General features: G+C 39.1%; 1 protein-coding gene across 10 annotated transcripts in view; it reads right to left on the bottom strand.

Moving 5' to 3' along the window:
- Nucleotides 1-22031, bottom strand: part of APP (amyloid beta (A4) precursor protein) — a 301277-nt gene that overhangs the window by 54289 nt on the left and 224957 nt on the right. For all 10 annotated transcript variants that reach the window (XM_011926496.1, XM_011926487.1, XM_011926488.1 and 7 more), the window contains 2 exons: nt 13064-13192; nt 12085-12184 (listed from right to left, as the gene is read on the bottom strand). In XM_011926496.1, coding sequence (XP_011781886.1) covers nt 12085-12184; nt 13064-13192 — 229 coding nt within the window. The remainder of the gene's footprint in view (nt 1-12084; nt 12185-13063; nt 13193-22031) is intronic.

Raw genomic sequence — 22031 nt, 5'->3', positions numbered from 1 at the left:
ATAAGTTCCATATAAAACACTTTACAAAATTTGCATGTCATCCTTGCACAGGGGCCAGGTTAATCTTCTCTTTAATCACTCCAATTTTAGTGTATGTGCTGCTAAAGCAAGCATCATATATACACTTGTGAAAACCTCTAGACTTCCTTACAAATGAAAGTGGTGACAGAACTAAGTCATATACCTAGTGATATCTCAATGGTGATGATAAAGTTAGTTTGTATTTGACAAAATCTATTTGCTATCAGAATACTATACTTAAAAATCATAAGCATTAACAACTAAATCACATGTATAAAAATTTTAGAGAACATGCAGCTACAGCAACTTCAATACTATACAGGAAGCTGAAGACATAGGTCCACACCTAAACATCTGTCCTCACGGGATGGGCTGACAAATTTTAATGCCCCCGGAACCAAAAGCAAAGACACAAGAGACACGTACAAGACAAAATAAGTTGTTGCCAAGCACTGTTTCAAAGAAGTAAGATTTAACTCACGCTTTCATGAGCATATGTAAATGCATACTTATCAAAAGACAAACACATAAAACATGCTATTTTAAATGTGCTATCTGAGGTCACTGAATCCATCTACAGGAGCTGAAATTAAGTAACACCCTGGCCTTGACCCTCTGACCACCTGTTTCATGCTCCAAGTCCAAAGCCTCTTCATAAATAGTGTTTAGATTGCACACCAAGTCAACATTCCTTTGGACACGTCTCATAACTTGGAGTTAATAGATGGCTCCACTATTTTTGATGAGATATTATAACTAACGTTCTATGATTTGCTTTCTAAAGTAGTCCATAGCATATATGGCAGGAAAACTGTTAACTAATAATGGAGCTTACTCAGAGAATACACGCAAAATTTGTTTCTGAGTTGAACACCAAGAAGCAAATTAACATGCCTTCCAAACTCTGTCTCACATCAAACAAATTCACGTCATTCCCAGTTAGTGTTTGTGGAAACATATTTCAAAATTAATCTCAATTTGAATTCATCTCCATACTCAGGGTGGCAAACATCACTGATTTTTTTTCCTCCTCTTTTAAAAAAATGAACCTTGAAGGCAGATGCTTGTGAAAAACAGAATAACTAGCCCTTGTTCCAGTCCAAAATCATTGGTTGTTCCCAAGACTCAACAAAAAAATCAGGACACATCTGCTCTAGTGTTCCATGCCAGGAAGTAGTCCCACAGCCACCACTGTGGTCTGACTTCACTCCCCAATCATTTTACTTCAGATTTCTTTTTATATTTTGTTTCAAATTACAGGGCCATACAAACGAGCTGGTGAGTTGAGAAAATAGCTTTGGAACTGCATTGGATCATCAAAAGAAACAGCAGACTTTGGCGTGGGAGACCCTGCCTCAGGCTCCATCCATTTGGTTGAGGTGCCCACACACGCACAAAAATAAAAGAACGGCATAAAAACAGACAAAAACTACTGACATGTCACAGTCATTATGGTTTAAGGAAAAGCTCACAAATAATTTCTCTGGAATCTCACCATAATTTGGAGTAAAAGATGACAGCATACTAAATCAACTCTCTTGCTACTTCTAAATACTAACCTTCCTGAATGGGGCTCAAGGCAGAATCATTTCACACCAGATATCGGTTCTAGTAGTTAAAGTGTTGTTTAAAACATCATTAACAAATTTATATATAAATATTCCCCCAAATGATCTACAGATCCAATGCAATCCTCACTTTTTTATTTTTTTTGCAGAAATGGTGGTAGGGGTGAGAAAGATCTTAAAATTCATGTTGTAATGCAAGAGACCTCGGATACTCAAAGCATTATTGATAAAGAAGAACAAAAGTAACAGACTCACACGTGCTGATTTCAAAATTTACTACAAAGCTACAATGATCAAAACAGTTTGGTACTACAACAAGCACAGGCACACAGATCAAAGAAAAGAACTAAGAATTAAGAAATAAACCCATATTATCTATGGACAATTGATTTTGTGTAATAGTACCAACACCATTCACTAGGGGAAATAATAGTCTTTTTCTTTCTTTCTTTCTTTTTTGTTTTGGAGACATGGTCTTGCTCTGTTGCCCAGGTGGCATGATCAAGGCTCACTGCAGCCTCAACCTACCCAGGCTCAGGAGATCCTCCCACCTCAGCCTCCTGAGTAGCTGGGACTACAGAAAGATGCTATCATGCCTGTATAATTTTTTGTAGAAATGTGATCTTGCCATGTTTCCCATTGTGGTCTTGAACTTCTAGGCTCAAGTTATCTGCCCACCTTGGCCTCCCAAAGTGCTGGAATTACAGACATGAGCCACTGCACCTGGCAAGAGTAGTCTTTTTCAACAAATGGTGCTGGGACGCTGGATATTTATATGCAAAAGAAGGAAGTCAAACCCTTACCTCACACCATATATGAAAATTACAATGAATCAAAGATTTAATTGTAAGAGCTAAAACTACAACTCTTAGAAGATAACACAAGTATAAATTGTTGTAACCTTGTTTCAGACAATGGTTTCCTGGATACAATATCATAATAACTGCCACAGAAGAAAAAAAACTGACAAAATAGACTTCTAAATTGAAAACTTGTGTGTGTCAAAAGGATCCTATCAAGGAAGTGAAAATACAACCTACAGAATGAGTAAAATATTTGCAAATAATGTATTTGATAAGAATTTAATAGTATCCAGAATATATAAAAATTCTTACAAATCAATAATAAAGGCAGGCAGCGCGCAGAGTGGCTCACGCCTGTAATCCTAGCACTTTGGAAGGCCGAGGTGGGCAGGTTGCCTGAGCTCAGGAGTTTGAGGCCAGCCTGGGCAATATGGTGAAAAACCATCTCTCCTATGCTAAGAATACAAAAAATTAACTGGGTGTGGTGGCGCGTGCTTGTAATCCCAACTACTGGGGAGGCTGAGGCATGAGAATCGCTTGAATCCGTGAGGTGGAGGCTGCAGTGAACTGACATCGTGCCATTTTACTTCAGCCTGGGTGACAGAGCAAGACTCTGTCTCCAAAAATAAAAATAAAAGTAAAAATAAAAATAAAAAAAAGAAAGTAAGAAAGGTGAACAACCCAATTACACAATGGGCAAAGAATCTGAACACACATCATTTATTTGAACTGAACAAAATAATACATAATAAATCATTGCAATGGCATGAAGAAAACACTGTGGTTGATGTTTAATTCATCAAATTTCTGCCAGCGTCCATTTGGAGCACAATAAACAAGATCAACATACTGCACTGGATTATATATATTAAGGTCAACAATTTGTCTGACAGAATGGTAGAGATAGTTTTTTTTTTTTTTAATAAAAGGAAACAGTTTTTACATTGATTATTCCTAGAAAGTCTATTTTTTTTTAAATGTAGCTAAAATGATTTACTTTTTCCTAAAATTATGGAGTAGAAATACACAAAAGAAAGTATCTGTTTGCCAAATGGGAAAACTATAAAAATCATTCAGGAAAATGGATGCTGTATTACATGTGAACTTTTAAAGGTCATTATCAATGACTTCCACAGATCATCTGGATGACATACACTATATTTACAGATTCCATAATTAAACACCAAAGCAAGAAAAAGAGAACTTACATATTATCACAACCAAAAAAGGCATAGAGAGCTAAATGTATACAAATCACTCTACGAGCCACCACTATGGGTGAGTTCAACACCTGAGGTCTGTAACCTCAAGTCTGTAGACAGACCAGTTGGGGACCTAAAGTATGAAGTGCACCGGCATGCACACATTTGTATCTACGTGTGGAGACATTTCAACATGGCAGTCCAACTTGTGGGGAAAAGAAAGAGAGATCAGACTGTTACTGTGTCTATATAGAAAGAAGTAGACATAAGAGACTCCATTTTGTTCTGTATTTGAGATGATGTTAATCTGTGACCCTACCCCCAACCTTGTCCTTGCAAGAGACATGTGCTGTGGTGACTCAAAGTTTAACGGATTTTGGGCTGTGCAGGGTGTGCTTTGTTAAACAAATGCCTGAAGGCAGTATGCTTGTGAAAAGTCATCACCATTCTCTTAATCTCATTGTACCCAGGGACACGTACACTGCCAAAGGTTGCAGGGACCTCTGCCTAGGAAAGCTAGGTATTGTCCAAGGTTTCTCCCCATGTGATAGTCTGAAATATGGCCTCGTGGGAAGTGAAAGACCTGATTGTCCCCCAGCCTGACACACGTGAAGGGTCTGTGCTGAGGAGGACTAGTACAAGAGGAAAGAAGGCCACTTGGCAGTTGAGATAGAGAAAAGCATCTGTCTCCTGCCCGTCCCTGGGCAATGGAACATCTCGGTGTAAAACCCGATTGTATGTTCTGTTTACTGAGAAAGGAGAAAACCGCCTTAGGGTGAAAGGTGGGACTTGCTACAGCAATGCTGCTCTTTATGTACTAAAAAGGTTTATGGAGATGTTTGTATATGCATGTCAAGGCACAGTACTTTTCCTTAAACTTATTCATGTCACAGAGATCTTTATTCATATGTCTTACTGCTGACCTTCTCCCTATGATGATCCTACTATCCTGACACTTCCCTTTTTCTAAGATGGTAAAGAAAATGATCAATAAATACTGAGGGAACTCAGAGATTGGTGATGCGTGGGTCCTCTGTATGCTGAGCGCCGGTCCCCTGGGCCCACTTTTTCTTTCTCTACACTTTGTCTCCTTGTCTCATTTCTTTTCTCAAGTCTCTCTTTCCACCTCACAAGAAACGCCCACAGGTGTGGAGGGGCAGGCCACCCCTTCACAACTGTCAGAAAACTAACAGGCTGTCTTAATAGTATACTGTACTTTGCCATTTTGAAGCATAAAATACTTTACACGTAGGTCCATTCATTTGACAATGGATTTTCATTTATAAATGAGTGGTTCTATTTTGGAAGAGAAGTTGTCTTGGGTCAAAGATACACATTTAGACATAGGCAGCTGAACTTATAGGTCATGTCTGTTAGTTAATAACACTAGGGAAAATATGAATAAGGGGCTCTGAGACTATTATGAAACCAGTGGGGGAACAAGGCTTTGGTTGTTGATAGTAAGTATAAATGTTCCTGGCTGGGTGCAGGGGCTCACGTCTATAATCCCAGCACTTTGTGGGGCCAAGGTGGGCAGATCACCTGAGATCATAAGTTCCAGACCAGCTTGGCCAAAATGCTGAAACCCTGTCTCTACTAAAAATACAAAAAAATTATCCAGGTGTGGTGGCACGTGTCCGTAGTCTCAGCTACTTGGGAGGGTGAGGCAGGAGAATCACTTGAACCCGGGAGGTGGAGGTTGCAGTGAGCCAAGATCGCATCACTGCACTACAGTCCGGGTGACTGAGCAAGACTCCATCTCAAAAAAAAAAAAAGTTCTTATATCTAAATACTTAAGTCAGCTGTAAACTATTGAATCTATATACATTTAAAAGTCATTTCTTATGATAAACAAAGTGACAGCTATGTTCTTATAAGAACAAAGTGACAGCTCTCTCTCACTTTATTTGCTTTTATGATTTTTTTTTTTGATGTTCATCCTTGATTAACAATTACACATAGGGATACTTGAAATTCTCAATAGTATTAAATTTCTATTTTGTTGGACTGAGAGGTGCTATAAATATTCTATTTTAAACCTAGTCTACTTTGGACTCACTAAACCCCCAAATCAATAGGCTTATTAGAAACAGAATATGGAAACACTGTCTTTGAAATAACCATGCTGCATTTTTCCTGAAAAGTGGAACATTTTATGAAGAGGCCACAGTAAAATTGTAATAAAAAATAAGCATTCTTTCATTATTGCAAATTTCTTGATTCCCCGCCACAACTTTCAATCTCACCCCATTCACTAAGGATTTATTCAGGCAGAGATCTTTCCTGCATCTGGTTTGTAATAATTCATGTTTTTATTAATTTTGAATGCTAGAAGAAAAAAATGGATATGAAACAATTATGCCTTTGTTCCCTCTTTATTTCCTACTGCCTTTCTCATAAATTGGTTGTTACAGCATTCTGTAAAACAGCCATCTCTGAAAAGAGCTACATTTTTAGCCTTGAGGTAGCTGCAAAGAGAAGCACACTTCGATAAATAACCTCAGTGCCAATACAGAGAGTAGAATAGAATCCTTTTAGCAGAGATTTAAGGAAGATTACAAAGGACAAAAAAACACCAATCATTTTTAAATAACAATTTCACAAAGCAAAGGTTGAAGGGATAAACGGATTCTGGCCTTTTGAAGGATTAAAAAATAATTAAAGCAGAATATGAACATTGAAGAGCAGCCATATTTTCACTGAAATAATGATTCCATCATTTGTTGAATGAAAAAAATATTAAGAAAGTTCTACATAGTGATTTAAAACAGAGGAGATTTTATCCATATACAAACAATGCCTGAGGCCATTCTTTGCAAGAAATCTTCATAATCTGCCTGAAAATAACTTTTTTGTTTATAAAAACATTAAGTAATAAATGACTGAGCCTGGGAACTTGCACATAATAATTAAAATGGAATGAAAAAATATGAAATTATAAAATAAAACATGGGCTGGGCGCGGTGGCTCATGCCTGTAATCCCAGCACTTTGGGAGGCCGAGGCGGGCGGATCACGAGGTCAGGAGATCGAGACCATCCTGGCTAACACGGTGAAACCCCGACTCTACTGAAAATACAAAAAATTAGCCGGGCGTGGTGGCGGTGCCTGTAGTCCCAGCTACTCGGGAGGCTGAGGCAGGAGAATGGCGTGAACCCGGAGGCGGAGCTTGCAGTGAGCTGAGATCGCGCCACTGCACTCCAGCCTGGGCGACAGAGTGAAGCTTTGTCTTAAAAAAATAAAAATAAAAAAACAAAACAAAACAAAAAAACACACGGGCCTTTTAGAACACAACTAACAGGAAAATTCACACTTATTTGTCACATGAATAGCTTCAGACTGCTTGGCGGTCAAGGAGGGCAGCATAATTAAATCAAGTGTCAAGGTATGTGAATTGGGTAGATGACCAAAGAGCAGAGGGTCATGGTACAAAAAAGGACCATGTTGTAAAATTTTATTAATAACAGTCCTCCAAATCCTGATTTATGCTTTGTTATCTTTGCCAACTGCATCCATTTAGTTGACTTGATCAATCACAGCTTTAGAGAATGCTGTGGCCTAGGAAAGAAATTTGTTTTGTGTGGCACTTATGCTAGATGTCAAGGAAGGAGTTTCGGGCAGTTCTTTAGGGTTATGGAGGAGCCCACTTGATCAGTCCAAGTTAAGGAGCATCTGCCTTTTTTATCCTGGGGACTGGCTTCAACCTTATATTTATAATTACTAATATCTAAAAAGTACCAGGGTCCCTGCTGGATCTTGAGGAGGCAAGGATGTCCAACATACATCTGGAAGAGTTCACAGGATAGAGGGTTGGTAGAGATATAAACAAATAATTTACTACAAGTTAAGAGTATGGTATTTGAGGTGGATACCCAGTGCTTTCCAACTGAGGTTAAGTAGGGGAAACTTCTACTTCAGAGAGGAAAATGGGTAGGAGAGAGAACATGGATTTTGGACTTCTGGCAGGTCTTGGTTTCCACCCCACTTTCATCAGTTTACTATCTGGGTGGGGCAAGCTGGTAACCTCTCTTAGGTTCAGTCTCCTCAGCTGTAAACCGGGGATGCTACCACTGAATTCCCCGGTGTCACCACTAGCCCATATGCTGCCTTTGTGTGAAATACAGGAAAGCCACATCTCTATATGGGGGTTCTGTAGTTTAGGGGGGAACATTCATAAAGAAAGAACCTGACCATCAGCATTATCACAAACAGGCACTATTAGTTGGCTACATGGCTGTCACTCATTGCCAGCTCTTTTCTCTGTCCTCTACGCAAATTACAAAGGGTTTATAGGACTTGGGCATTTTACTTGAATCTTGAAAGGTGCAACTTTTCAAGCAAGGAAAAACCACAGGCAGTTTTTTTTTTTTCTATTTTTTTGGAGACGGAGTTTCGCTCTTGACACCCAGGCTGGAGTGCAATAGCACAATCGTGGCTCACTGCAACCTCTGCCTCCCAAGTTCAAGTGATTTTCCTGCCTCAGCCTCCTGAGTAGCTGGGATTACAGACACCTGCCACCAGGCCCGGCTAATCTTTCTATTTTTAGTAGAGATGGGGTTTTATCATGTTGGCCAGGCTGGTCTTGAACTCCTGATCTCAGGTGATCCATCGCACCCAGCCTACAGCTGTTTTGTTTTTGTTTTGTTTTGTTTTGTTTCCTGCAGGGAAGTTGCGTAGTTCCGAAAAGGAGGAATTGAAGTGGGAGGGAGCCAATGCGAGAGAAGAGGTAGGGTGACTGGCTGGGAGTCTAATGACACTGATGAGAGGACAGGATCTCAAGTAAGTAGTGGATATGCAGAGATTTCACATGAACACAGGAGGCAGAATATACAGGACTTGCAACTGATAAGAAATAATGCATGAGAGAGGAAGGCATCATGGATAAGTTTAGGCCAACCGAAAGAACTCAGAATAGTGTGTGTAAAACAAGTAAATTTCCAGAAGGACATGAGTCTTACACACATTGATTGTGGGTTCAGAGGCACATGGGATATTTGGGGTCTGGAATATGGCACTGGGATTCAGCACGCTGGCTGTGGTTAGGCCTATGAATCTGGGATTCACTGAACTTAGTGGGAAAGTAGCATAAACAGACAGGATGCCTCAGGGAAGCACAATGGAAGATAAAAGGGCCAGGGCCAGAACTCACAAGCATGATGAACCCTATGCTCTGGTTGCAATTTACTGCTCACAAATTTGATGTCAATTTTCCCCTTCACGCACAGCACTCTTTCTTTCTAAGCATGACTCCATTCTTCCTTTCACCCATAAAAGAGAATTCTAATGGGAAGTGTAATTGACTGAAGCAGACATACTTGTCCCAGTAAAGATACTGGCAGTTCCCTAGACTGGTGAAAACCTCTTATCCATAAAGCACCTGTTACCATTATTTAATTAAACCATTGTACCTCTCTACAGATGTTTGACTGCATTAAGCACATCCTAATTGCTTGCATTTATAAGCACAAACTTTTATACAAAAGACATGCATTTTTAGGGACTTTAAAATTTTCTCCTTTTGCCAGTGTCTCTGAATTTTATTATCCTATCTGTACTGAACTGACTCCAAATCTAAAATTTGATTATATATAGAAATGGCAAATAAATGCAACTCAGACTAATGACAAAGCATTTAATCAGAGAATATTAGAAAGAGTACAAGACATAACCCGGAAAAAAAATCTTTGAAGAACCTATTTAGAAAGTAAGCTAAAAGTGACACTTTTTATTATGAGAAATTTCAAACACACACAAAAGTAAAAAGAGTAACATAAGGAACCTCTAATAACATTTGGCTTCAGCAATTAGCACCCGTGGCCAATCCTGAAGTTTCAACTATATTCCTACTAAAAAGTGGCGTACTGTTTTAAACGTTCCTTCAAATGAAAAAGGACTATAGATGACAGCTAGGTTCAACCCAGAAAAGCTGTTCTTCCCAGCGAACCAGTTCTGTAGCTTTGACACTAGGAGCTCAGATAGTGTACAGGGTTCATTACTGCAAACTTCTCTTTCTATAGAGAACGCTCATTTAAAAGTGGAAGCATCCATGATTCCAAATGAAAGGTTTTTAAAAAAGATTGTCTTTCTGAATGTGGCATCTAGTATATTTAGAATGACACACACACACACACACACACACGTCATTATATATATATATAGTCATTAATAAAAAAAACTCAGCCATTAGGTTGGGTTAAGAGCACATTACATACACACACACACAGACACACAACACTCACACAACACATACACACAAAGAGCGTATATGTAAAATGTTCTTAATCCAACCTAATGGCTGTCTTTTTTTTCTTTTGACAGAAAAAGATTCCACGATATGAACTATCTAAATATCCTCCATTACTGAGATTTGAAGTTTATTGTGCTGTCCTGGGTATTTCGTTAATACTCAAGATATCTGAACCACCATCTGTTCTGTGGAAGTGTGACTAATTACTGGCTAATGTGTTCAGCAGTATAGTGCCAAATAAAAAGTTCTAATAATTTAATTATAAAGAGTCAACAATAATTGCTGGGTGAGGGTGGAATACTGGTCATCAACTTTTTAGTCCTTTGTTGTGGCTTATTTCCCCATAGTTTGGTATTGCCTATGCCACTTCAACTGAAGTCACATGTGAAAATAGGCTTAAGCTAGCGAGAAAAAAAAATGTTATCTAGAAAATTTTAGCTTTAGTTCATTAAGAGTGATACATTATTTGATTTTGTATCTTCTACAACTTTTTGGAGAACTCTTTTACACTTACTTAATATACAGCATTTTAAAGGTTCCTTACTGATGTCTATTCTCCAAGTATACCTGAAAAGTATATTCGTTTGCTAAAGAAACTTGATACAGTGAAAAATTAATTGGAAATCTCTGTTCTCAATTCATGGTGTAGACTAAAAACTCCACCTCTACTATCGTCATGAATTCTTGCTCAATACTGAGTTGCTCCTTCTGAACAAAAGCTTGGCACACTATGAAGCTGCTTTTTTCTTTTCTTTTTTTAATAGAGAGGGGGTTTCACCATGTTGGCCAGGTTGGTCTTGAACTCCTGGCCTCATGTGATCTGTTCGCCTTGGCCTCCCAAAGTGCTGGGACACTGCGCCTCCCTGAATAATGAGGTTTCTTTTGCAAGTTACGTAGCTCAAAGTACAATTTCCGATTCCATCCATTAATGTGCAGTACTGAACAGAACATCATCACCTGACACATGCCAAGTATTTCACAGCAATACAAACAACATTTACAAGGCCGTGTAAGTCAGGAAAGAAGGAGCAGAATAATACTGGCACAAAATGGAAGTGAGGGCCAGCTGTTCTCTTGAGCGGTGCTTCAGGCACTTCAAAGTTGGACTTACTGTAATGGGTGCATCCATCAACAACATGCTGGGTGTTCTGATTCCAGATGATAACCTGTATCTATTTCCAACCTAATTAACAAACGGCAGGATTCTTTATGGGTAAGGATATGCCAGACACATACTGCTTATATGTTGGTAGACAACTCACTAAATCTCCAGTATAGGTACAATGCTTACGTTGAAAGATGTACCAACATAATCGTCATCTATGTACCTTTGTGAAGTAAAGTTAAACAGTTATGGGCATTTTGGCAGCTGACAGAGACTTATGTGATACTTTATTCCCTTTCCAAGAAAAACAGAAATGGGAGACCTTAAATGAATCATTCGTTATTAGGAAAGTCATTCGGAAAAGTAGGGACATAAAAGACAGTGGGCACATAATGTCAGTTTCCTGGTTTTGATAATGGACTGTAGTTATGTAAGACGTCACTGGTGAGGCAAGTGGGTGATGGACGCATGGGACCTCTCTGTACTATTTTTCCAAGTTCTTGTGAGAGTATAATTATTTCAGAATACAGGTTTAATAGTCCACTATCTTTAAAGTTTAAACAACGGTGTGGTTCAAAGAACACTCATGGCTTCCCCACTCCGCCATCAGAGAGAGCTGTGACTTACTGAATATAACAATAACCTCAAAGTCAGAAGTCACAGTTACGTGTTTTGGCTGTGCTACTCAGAAAGCATGTGACACAGGCCAGTAAGTTACTCAAATTTTCAGTTTGAGCTTTTCCATTTGTAAGATGGAATAATCATGACCCTGAAAAGATGAAAAATGAGTTTTTTCCCCCCATTAATTGTAAAGAACCAAAGCATCATAATTTGAGAGCCATAACAAGATTGGGCAAATTAGAAAATAATGTTGCCATGTACAATTCAATAACAAGTGTCCAACTATTACAAAACTACACCCTAAATCAGGTGACATTCCTCCAGTCTTACAAGTAGAGAGAGGTAAGAACTGATTCAATTGCTAAGGCTAGAAAGCTAGTTCCATCCTGACAGTTTCATCATAAAAGACAGCCTGTTCTATTAACTTTCATATTCCTCAAACAGATAACTACTTCCTCAATTTTCCTCTGGGGGAAAATACACTTCCATGTGCAGCATCAAAAGAACAGCTTACTTACCAACTTCATCCTGAATCTCCTCGGCCACTGCAGGCACATTGTAGAGCAGGGAGAGGGACTGATTCATGCGCTCGTAAATCACACGGAGGTGTGTCATAACCTGCATTAAAGGATGACAACTCCAGGTCAACAATGTCTGGGGTAGGAATGGTTATTTTTCTTACCAAGCACTGCAGGTAGATGCAAACTTCCAAAATAAAACTGGCAAACACTGCTACTGCTAAAAGGTTTAACGGAAAGGACAACTTTATTTTTCTTGTTTTCTATTTCTGTTCTCTAACTTTTAAGCTCAGGTTTAAGGCTTATCTTTAAACTGACCATTATCTTGTATGCTTATAACAGCCAATTAAAAAGGCCACATCTGCCAAGTCTGATTCCTAATACTGAGGCTCTCTAAACAGACCCTGATGCCCTCAATACATTTCTTTGCAAATTTCCCCATAGAAAACAACACATCTCAATTTGATTGGCTATTTCATGCTAACTATATATATATTTTTAACTCTTCCACTCAAGAAAATTTAAAATTTCAGAGTTCCTAAGGTGGATACCAGTTTTCAGCCTCTGGGAAGCGGGGAGTATAAAATACATTATTACTGGGCTTCATTTAGGCTCACATTAAATCTAAACATTGCGGTAGGTTTATGATTGCAAGCCATACTTATGAACCAGTTTTCAAGATTTTAGTTTACACAACTTTTGTTTTCCTCATTTTAGTCATTGGTTTTATTCAGTTCCTTAGCAATCAGCAGTAGACTAATTAAGATTTTTATATTTCTTGTTATTTTCACAAGTCAAGAAAATTGCCAAACCACATATTGCTTTAAGACAAGCTTTTAGAATGTACCAGAAGTTAAAGAGCTCTTGCCACAGGGAAAACACCTATAAGTGCTTGGAGAACGCCTAGGATCCTGCCTTCAACCCAAGAAGCAAGAATCCTGGATTGTCAAAGCTGCAGAAGATTATACCCCGCGCGTACCTGGGACCGGATCTGAGCAGCTTTCTTGGGATCCACCATGCGTACATGCTCGAAATGCTTTAGGGTGTGCTGTCTGTCCTTCTGTTCTGCACGGACGTACTTCTTCAGCATATTGAACACGTGACGAGGCTGTGGGAGGAAAATGAAAAACTCTTTTTCAAGTTTGTGCAAAATATTGCTTCTTCCACTGGCGTTGGGTTAGAGGTTCCACTAATGCATCCAGTGATGTGAACGCGCTGTGAATCATCTTTCTGCAGGTCTCCCTTCTAAACGTTTCTCCTACTCTTTTCTTAATGGGTAATTACTTAGATTGCTTGCTTTTCATTTCCACAAGAGCATTTAGCATTCTTGACATATACGATGATTTTCCTCCTTACTCAATATTTTCTTTTTAAATAGGAGTATTCTGCTATAGAAAGAGAATAGCTTTGAGGTCTGTCAGGTTAAGTTAGGTCCTTCTCTTTTCCCACCCAAGTATACAAGGGCATATGTGAGACTACATTGCCACATGCGTATTCTGAAGACCAGAGTAATGTCGCACAGATAATCCCATCACCAGTAACATGTAATATACGATAATCAAAATGAGAAAACCAGGAAATTTAATCACTATTTTGTAAGCCAAGGAGTAAGTGAGCTGTAAGAGACATTATATTTTTCTAGGAGAAAGGTCATTGCTAAACTGTATTTATTTTACTTTGAAATTTAATTAAGTTCTTTCTGAGCTATCAGATTCTACTTCTTTCAGCAACAGTTACATTTTGTCTTAAGTGCTCCTATTTTCTTGCTAATTGGTTCCATTTCATTTTTATTTTAGCTTTACCTGAAAACATCCAACCTAATAAAAAGTAAGGACAAAAGTTCCCTGGTCTTCAACAAGTTCATCGCTATATCCTTTCCACTATATGATTTTGTAGGATGACTTCCAAAGGCACACATTTCTTCTTCATTAAAACAAACAAACAAAAAACCAGCTGTGAAAATTCATGTCAGGAATAGAATTTTGGTCATTTGGGCAAACCTAGTTATTATTAACCCATGTGTCATTGAGTACCCTGAAAACCAGCTGGAAGGTACAAAATTTATTCCAGAGATGGTGTGTGTGGCGGTGGGGCGGAGGGTAATGGGGCTTCTGTTGTATTATCCATGTTCTATGGGATGTGCCTCTCCTTCCCCTTTTGCTTAATTAACTTAGGAGCCATCTCCCTGCCATCTCAGGTGGAATGAGGTACCCTTTTTCTGTGCTCCCATGAAATACGGTACAAATCCCCATTAATGTACCTAACTCAACTTATTAAATTATGTATGATTCTTACTTCCCTCTTTAATGTGAGATCCATAGGGCTGGATTTGGTCTTCTTTTTTTTAATTTGGAACCCCGATAACATAGTGCCTGACCCAGAGGGTGCTCTGTATTTGCTTGGTGAATGCCTGCCACAGAGGCCATGCTCCTATACTCGAGAAAGCAAATACATATACACAATAAAAATAAAACAAACTTGTGCTCATCTGCCTTATTTATTCTTTTTTCCTAAAAGAAATGTGCTGCTCCATAATCCCCAGACAGACATCACAACTTGCAACAGTTCTTGGCAACATATCATTACAACTCTCATCTGTACTGTGAAATCTGGTCGAATTTACAAATCAGAGGATGACCTTTTAAATCTTAGAAGAAAAGTAGTAAAAGAGGTAATGACAGATAAGCTAGATCTCTATATATTGAAAAGAGGATAGGTTATACACGTGAATTAAAAAAAAAAAGCACATTTGAAAACATCAGAGATTAAAGGTTGACTCTTGTTGATTGTGAAGGGTATTTGACACGCAGGGTTGTGTGATCAGGATCTTACCCAACCACCCTCAATGCGTGCTTGTTATTAAGCACCAAGGTCTTAGAAATCTCTAGTTCTATTACCATCCCCCTTATACATCCAAGGCTGGAGACAGAAGGGGTTGCAACTAATTGCATTTAATCATGATGTTCCTTCCTGGCCCTCATGGATGCTCTATTTCATTTTTCTCCCTTGTAAAGGATTTATTGTTTTGAAGAAAATGGGATGAATTTTCCTTTAAAGAGTTTAAATAAGAAAAAAAAAGCACTTCAAGTAAAAAAGTAAGGATTGCTTTGGGAGTCTGAGGCAGGAGGATCACTTGTAGCCCAGAGTTTGAGATCAGCCTGGACAACATTACAAGAACCTGTCTCTACAATAAAAATTTAAAAATTAGCTAGGTGCAGTGACACATGCCTGCAGTCCCAGCTACTTGGGAAGCTGAGTCAAGAGGATTGTTTGAACCCAGGAGGTTGAGGATGCAGTGAGCCGTGATTGCACAAATGTACTCAAGCCTGGGAAACAGAGTAACAGCCTGTCTTTTAATTTTAAAACAGAAAAAATGTAAGAACTGCTTTTCATCATAACTTTTTTTTTCCAGTTAGTTACCTATGAATGTTTCCGTAAGATATTTTGTCCTAAAAGGATTGTCACCAACAAGCAGGTGTACCAGGATGCTATGGCCCCAGGCTGGCCTTGGAATTACTACTTCAAGCTAAATTTCAATTTAGAGAAGGTGGAGGTCATTTCAGATAACCAACATCTGCATCTCCCTTTTTCTTCTACTATCACCACAAACAGCATTATGTTACCACTACTTATTCTTCTTCTTCTTAGTATTATTATTACTATTCTTTGAGACGGAATCTCGCTCTGTCTCCCAGGCTGGAGTGCAGTGGCACGATCTCGGCTCACTGTAAGCTCTGTCTCTCGGGTTCAAGCGATTCTCCTGCCTCAGTCTCCTGAGTAGCTGGGACTATAGGCACGTGCCACCACGCTCGGCTAATTCTTTTGTATTTTTAGTAGAGGCGGGGTTTCACCGTGTTAGCCAGGATGGTCTCCATCTCCTGATCTTGTGATCCGCCCGCCCGCCTCGGCCCCTCAAAGTGCTGGCATTACAGGTGTGAGCCACTGCACTCAGCCAATTAATTATTAATGTTAACATACATTTAAAAATAAACACGAGGCCGGGCGCGGTGGCTCAAAAAAAAAAAAAGAATTAAAAAAAAAACAAAACACGAAAGCCTTAACTTTTCCCATCTATGCAATTCAGATGGCAGTATCTTTCAGATAGTATTTGCAGATTAAATGTGTTCTGTGACAGTTACCCAGCATGGTGTGTAGTCCCTTGCTGATACTCAATACACATTTATTTCTTTCACTCAGGCCTTACCTATAAATCATCGACCCCTTTCTTTCCTCTAGGTAATAAGAGTTCAATGTGTATTGACCGCTTCTGAATGAGACAGTATATTAAATGCTTTTTGCTGGTAACTCATCAAATCTTCATCTCAGCCCTACGACAGAGACACAGCAGCCGGAGCTCCCCACCTTCCTGGTGCGGCACGAAGCACAAAGGAGACTGTGGTTGCATAGGCTATATCCCTGACCCAAGGTTACACAGCTAGTTAGTGTTAGAGTGAGAATGGGTTAGTCTCACTGCCTGGCTCCAGAGCCTCTTCTCTTAATCACTTTGTGATCTGGTCCTTCAAGGAGAATCTAAAATGGACCAAGTTTAAGATAGTTCTACAAAGCAATTTACAAAGTTAAAAACCGGCCAGACGCGGTGGCTTATGCCTGTAATCCCAGCATTTTGGGAGGTCAAGTTGGGCAGGTCACGACGTCAGGAGTTTCAGACCAGCCTGGCCAACAAGGTGAAACCCCGTCTCTATTAAAAATACAAAAATTAGCTGGGCGTGGTGGCGGGCGCCTGTAGTCCCAGCTACTTGGGAGGCTGAGGCAGGAGAACTGTTTGAAGCCAGGAGGCAGACATTGCAGTGAGCTGAGATTGCACCATTGCACTACAGCCTGGGCGACAGGATGAGACTCCGTCTCAAAAACAAACAAACAAAGGAAAACAAAGTTAAAAACAAAGAAATAACTGCATGGTTAGAAAAGACAGTCTGTTCCAGGAGTACCTGCCTGACTTTCTAGTTCTTATAAGTGCAGGTAATATTCTGTGGGCCATGCTAACATCAGCTCCTTTAATTGTGCAGAAGGTTCAGATTTAGCTTGTTCATTCTCTCAATTACTGTCCTAGGTTTCTGGAGTTCCATTATTCTTTAGCTAATGCATAAAATTATTTAGCTAATTACTAAGCTAATGTGCGGGGAGAAGAAATAGCAAGATAGGAATGTCCTCTGTCAATGTGGATAAAGGATTAGGATTACTGGAAAGTGATTCAAGGTATTAAAGTTAGGCTTTTGTGACATTCATGGTTTCTAGTGCTAAATTCATCCTTATCTTCTATTGAGATGGATAATTAAATAGTGAATGTCTTCGCATGTTTTCAATTGCTGATCTCATTTAATACTGCCATTCTGCTTCAAAATATATTCCTAACTTACCCTGAAAATCCCCAGTTTGATAATAGTGTTCCCGGACTGAACTGAGGGTTGGGCTACTATACCTCACGGCCCAATAACGAGATGCGGATAAACTGGGGAGGAAGAGAGTTTTTGTTTCTGTAACCTGTTACAGGGAGATGGCCTGGAAATTAGTGCCAGACCAACTCAAAATTACAAAGTTTTCCAGAGCTTATATGCCTTCTAAGCTGTATGTCTACACATATGTGTACATTCATCTCAAGACATAAGTGATTAACTTCTTTTAATCTATAACTAAGGTCTGAGTCCTGAAGACCTTCCTCTGGAGCCTCAGTAAATTTACTTAATCTAAATGGGTCCAGTTGATGGGGTGATTACTCTTATCTTGTCTCCTGCTAAATCAGGGAGGTTTGGGGAATTCCTTTAGACCCCCAGTTAACTTGTTTGTGGAGGCCTGGAGAGTTTCTTCAGACCCCCAATAAAACTTGTTAATCCTAGATGGGTCCTGTTAAGAATTCCTTCGTTTTGCCAGGAAAGGCCTAGGCAAAACTCTTGGTGGGCTTTTGTTACATTCCAGCCTTTGTATAAGGGCACTGGCTTTTTTTAGTTTTTAGTATTTAACTTAACCACTCCGTCAGTAATGAAATAGTTGTTACGGAGGCCTGCATTAGTGAGATTTGGCCTGCCACTATAACACTGTAGCAAAGCAGGCTCTCAAGATTCCCCGGGCCTCAGCTCCTCCAGGGATAATGAGACCTGGGAAACCCCTTCACTATTTTTCTGAGCTGAGATGAGCATTGTGTGAGAATCTACATAAACTCAAGCCCTTTCTTCCTAATGCCTATTGGATAAGCAAAGCCTGGGAACATCAGATAATTCAGGAAGACCTTAGGGTATCTCCCAATAAATGAATGACATACAGGGTTCTGCTTCATTGACTTGGCCACCTAAACACATTTCTAGGAATCATGCTTGGAAATGAAAACAAAATCAGATTAGCTTCTTTGCTGGACAGTAGGCCAATAAATCGTACCAAATAAAATGGTAGTTATGTCTATCCCTCAGAAACAAATACTATTTTTAGTTAAGAAAGAAAAAAACAGGTGTAAAAAGAAAAGAATTCTTGGGGCCCTCAAATCACTAAGCTAAAGGGAAAAGTCTAGCTGGGAACTGCTTAGGGCCAACTGCTCTGCTCACTGACATAGACGCGAATCTGACTGTCTCCTTTGGAGAGGCTAATCAGAAACTCAAAAAATGCAACTGTTCATCTCACCTATCTCTGACCTAGGCACCTCCTCCCCACTTCAGGTCTTCCTGCTTTTTGTTTCAAGCTGTCTTGCCTTTCCAGACCAAACCAATGTACTTCTTACATATATTGATTGATGCCTCATGTCTCCCTAAAATGCGTAACACTAAGCTGTGCCCCAACCACCTTGGGCACACGTCGTCAGGACTTCCTGAGGCCGTGACACAGGTGCACCCTCAACCTTGGCAAGATAAACTTTCTAAATTAACTGAGATCTGTCTCAGATTTGCTGGGTTCACACAGGTAACAGTTCCCTATACTTTTAGATTTTTGTTTAGGTTAAAAAAAAGACCTCCCTCCTTTTGATAGGACTCATGCATACTTCATTCAAATAAATAATTGCCCTTACAACTTTTGACCAAAACACAAATCCTCCAGGCTTAACATTTGTTATTTCTAGAGCTATAATAATGTATCTAAGAAGAACAAGGTCTCTTGATTGTCTACTGAGGTTTATTTTATTACGCTAGGCCAAAGATGAATTTCTTAAAATTTTAATTAAAAACACAGAAACCTTCATACAGGAATGGTAGGGGAAAAAAAACCCTCTGTTATCTCTATAGAAGCATATTCTCTTAAAGTAATTGCTATTACTATTGTCACAATATTCATATAAGATGGGTTATTCATATGATCAGAAAAACGTAAGAATTCAGTGGTTCATGAAAAGGATATTGATAAGGAGAGTTTAAGAGACACTTTTTTTTTTCTTTTAACCTGCAGGCATGTAATCTGGATCACCCTCATGTCTTTAAATCTTCTGTTACTAGAAATAATTTTTCTGTATATTAATACCACAGTCTGGTTATACTGGCATTAGATGGCTAATCTTATTATTAAAATATATGGCAAAGAACAGAGGAAGAGATCTGTCCCAGGGGGACTAATTATACCGAATCCTATTTATTGTCACTACTGTTTCTGAAAGAGTGTTTAGCTCATAATTATGTGCTGTTTGTAACTGATGTGGCACTTTTTAATTTGTACTAAACTCACCTCACAATCACACTGTCTTTTACAAAAATCATTCAAAATAATTTATTAAAGGATTCAGAATAGGCACTACCAAAATGGCTTAGACATCATTTACAGCAAGAGGAAAGAGAAACATGAGATTTACATTTTAGAACATTACTCATTTTCCTCTCTGGAAACAAGAGTGTAACGTATTTCTACCTCTAGGCACAGTTCCCGCCACAATCTGGTTGCTTATAAATGTTCGTTAATTAAATTAATGGGTAAACTACAGCTAGATACAATTTCAGAAATAGGCCCAGTAGTGCAGAATATCCTTCGCGGTCTTCAAGTAGAAAACAAGCACCTTGCTACTCAGAATAGTGGCCTCCCTAATTTTCACAGAAATATTGACATTAATAAACCCACTTGATTTATCTATATAGGGTGCTTTGGAAAGTAGTTTTAACTGGGAACTCTTCCCAGAAAATATTTAATGGACTTCACAGCATATACAAACTCATCTCAAAAAGATTTGTTTCATTAATTTTAAAACATCTCACATACAGTGTTCTTATAGTTTGATGGCAAATTGATGTGGGTAACATTGAAGAAAATTTAATGGCCTTTCCTGATAAAAGCTAATACTTTTTTTTTTTTTGGAGATGGAGTCTCACTCCGTAGCCCAGGCTGGAGTGCAGTGGCGTGCTCCCTGCAACCTGCACCTCCTGTGTTCAAGCAATTCTCTTGCCCCAGCTCCCTGAGTAGCTGGGATTACTGGCATGTGCCCTTACACCGACCTAATTTTTGTATTTTTAGTAGAGATAGTGTCTCACTACGTTGGCTAGGCTGGTTTCAAACTCCTGACCTCAGGTGATCCACCTGCCATGGCCTCCCTAAGAGCTGGTATTACAGGTGTGAGCCACCGCCACCAGTGCTAGTACTTTTTTTTTTTTTATTAATTTCCCCATTTCTCAGATGTATTTACTTTTTCATTTTTCTTTTATACAGTTTCTCAAATTTGGCATTGCTGGGACTTGGGAAAAGTCTCATACATTTGACTAATGGCAGGATGACTCAATGCCAGTCATGGTCTGAATATGTAGCTTATTACTTGACAGTTCACGTAGGAAGTGTACTAAAATTATTCAGTCCTATTGTCCCACTCCATAGCTTTATGCTTGATCTAGAAATCTGGCATCTTATCATAATAGACACTTGTGCCATAAACCCGTTTCTTATGGAAGGGAGTGAACTGTCAAGAGCCTTTAAAAGCCCTGGGCGTAATCCTGCCTAGAAAGAAGTAAATGACTCACTGTAGGGGAATCACCCTAACCTTTCCAGGTCACAGAAAACCCTCTCCTGGAGCATTAAATGGCACCCTGGTGGTTTCCAAAACTGAACAAAGCAATTCTCTCCTGCTTTCATAAATAGGTTCACAGCTATTATTTTCACAGTTTTACACCTTGGATTTCAAGAAATCTTGAGCATATAAAATGTAGAAAATTGTGTGCAGGTTTAAAAAAATCACACTTAAATCTCTCTGTGCTTGACACGATCTTAGTTAAACGTAACATTTGGGGAAACTGCCACGGGAACCTCCGAATCACAACCTTTATTGTTTTTAATGCCAGGAGTTGAGCTAAATTTTTAAAGTCCACTGCAAAATTTATCTACCTTCTTTTCTTCAGAAAGGCAAACAAATGATTTTTGTAGTTTAAGGTGAGTATAAACGGGCAAATGATAATCCCATGCAAAGTTGGACACAGAAGTCTTGAATGAAGCAACGGAGAAAATGGCAATAGATTCGCACACTCTCCCCCTTTGGTGTTTTTTAAGTTTTGACAATATGGATGCGTTAGATGGAAGGATATTGAACAACTAATCTCTATTAATCCCCTTAGTTCATAAGGCCAGAGCAAAACTTCTGCTTATGGCCAACGAGTTATCCCAATGTCCCTTCCCAGGGTATCCGGTTTGCTGATACGGCTCTGATTTTGTACTGAACATAACACAGGCGCATCCAGGAGTCATCTATCATCTGTTCTCTCCTTCCCGTGGAAGCAGATCACTTCCTAATAGGGATGTGTCACCAAAGCCTCCACGTATTTCCCCTCACAATCTTTCTCCTCTTAGAGAGGAAGACATCTTCCTACTTTACAATTTTGTCTCAACTTTCGATTAATCCTTTTGCTTTTCTAATTATGAATAACAAAAGCTAGAACAACATGAATTGCAGAAAGAGCAGAAAAATTAACTCCAATTTGCAGACAGAGTAGGAGGAATCCCTTTATAAATCACTTGCTCCTAGTTAGAGGTTATAAAGATGG

The sequence above is a fragment of the Colobus angolensis genome, unplaced genomic scaffold (genome assembly GCF_000951035.1).
Source record: "Colobus angolensis palliatus isolate OR3802 unplaced genomic scaffold, Cang.pa_1.0 Scaffold69, whole genome shotgun sequence".
Lineage (NCBI taxonomy): Eukaryota > Metazoa > Chordata > Mammalia > Primates > Cercopithecidae > Colobus > Colobus angolensis.
Note: the sequence above shows the minus strand (reverse complement) of the source record. Positions and strands in the feature narration are given on the sequence as shown.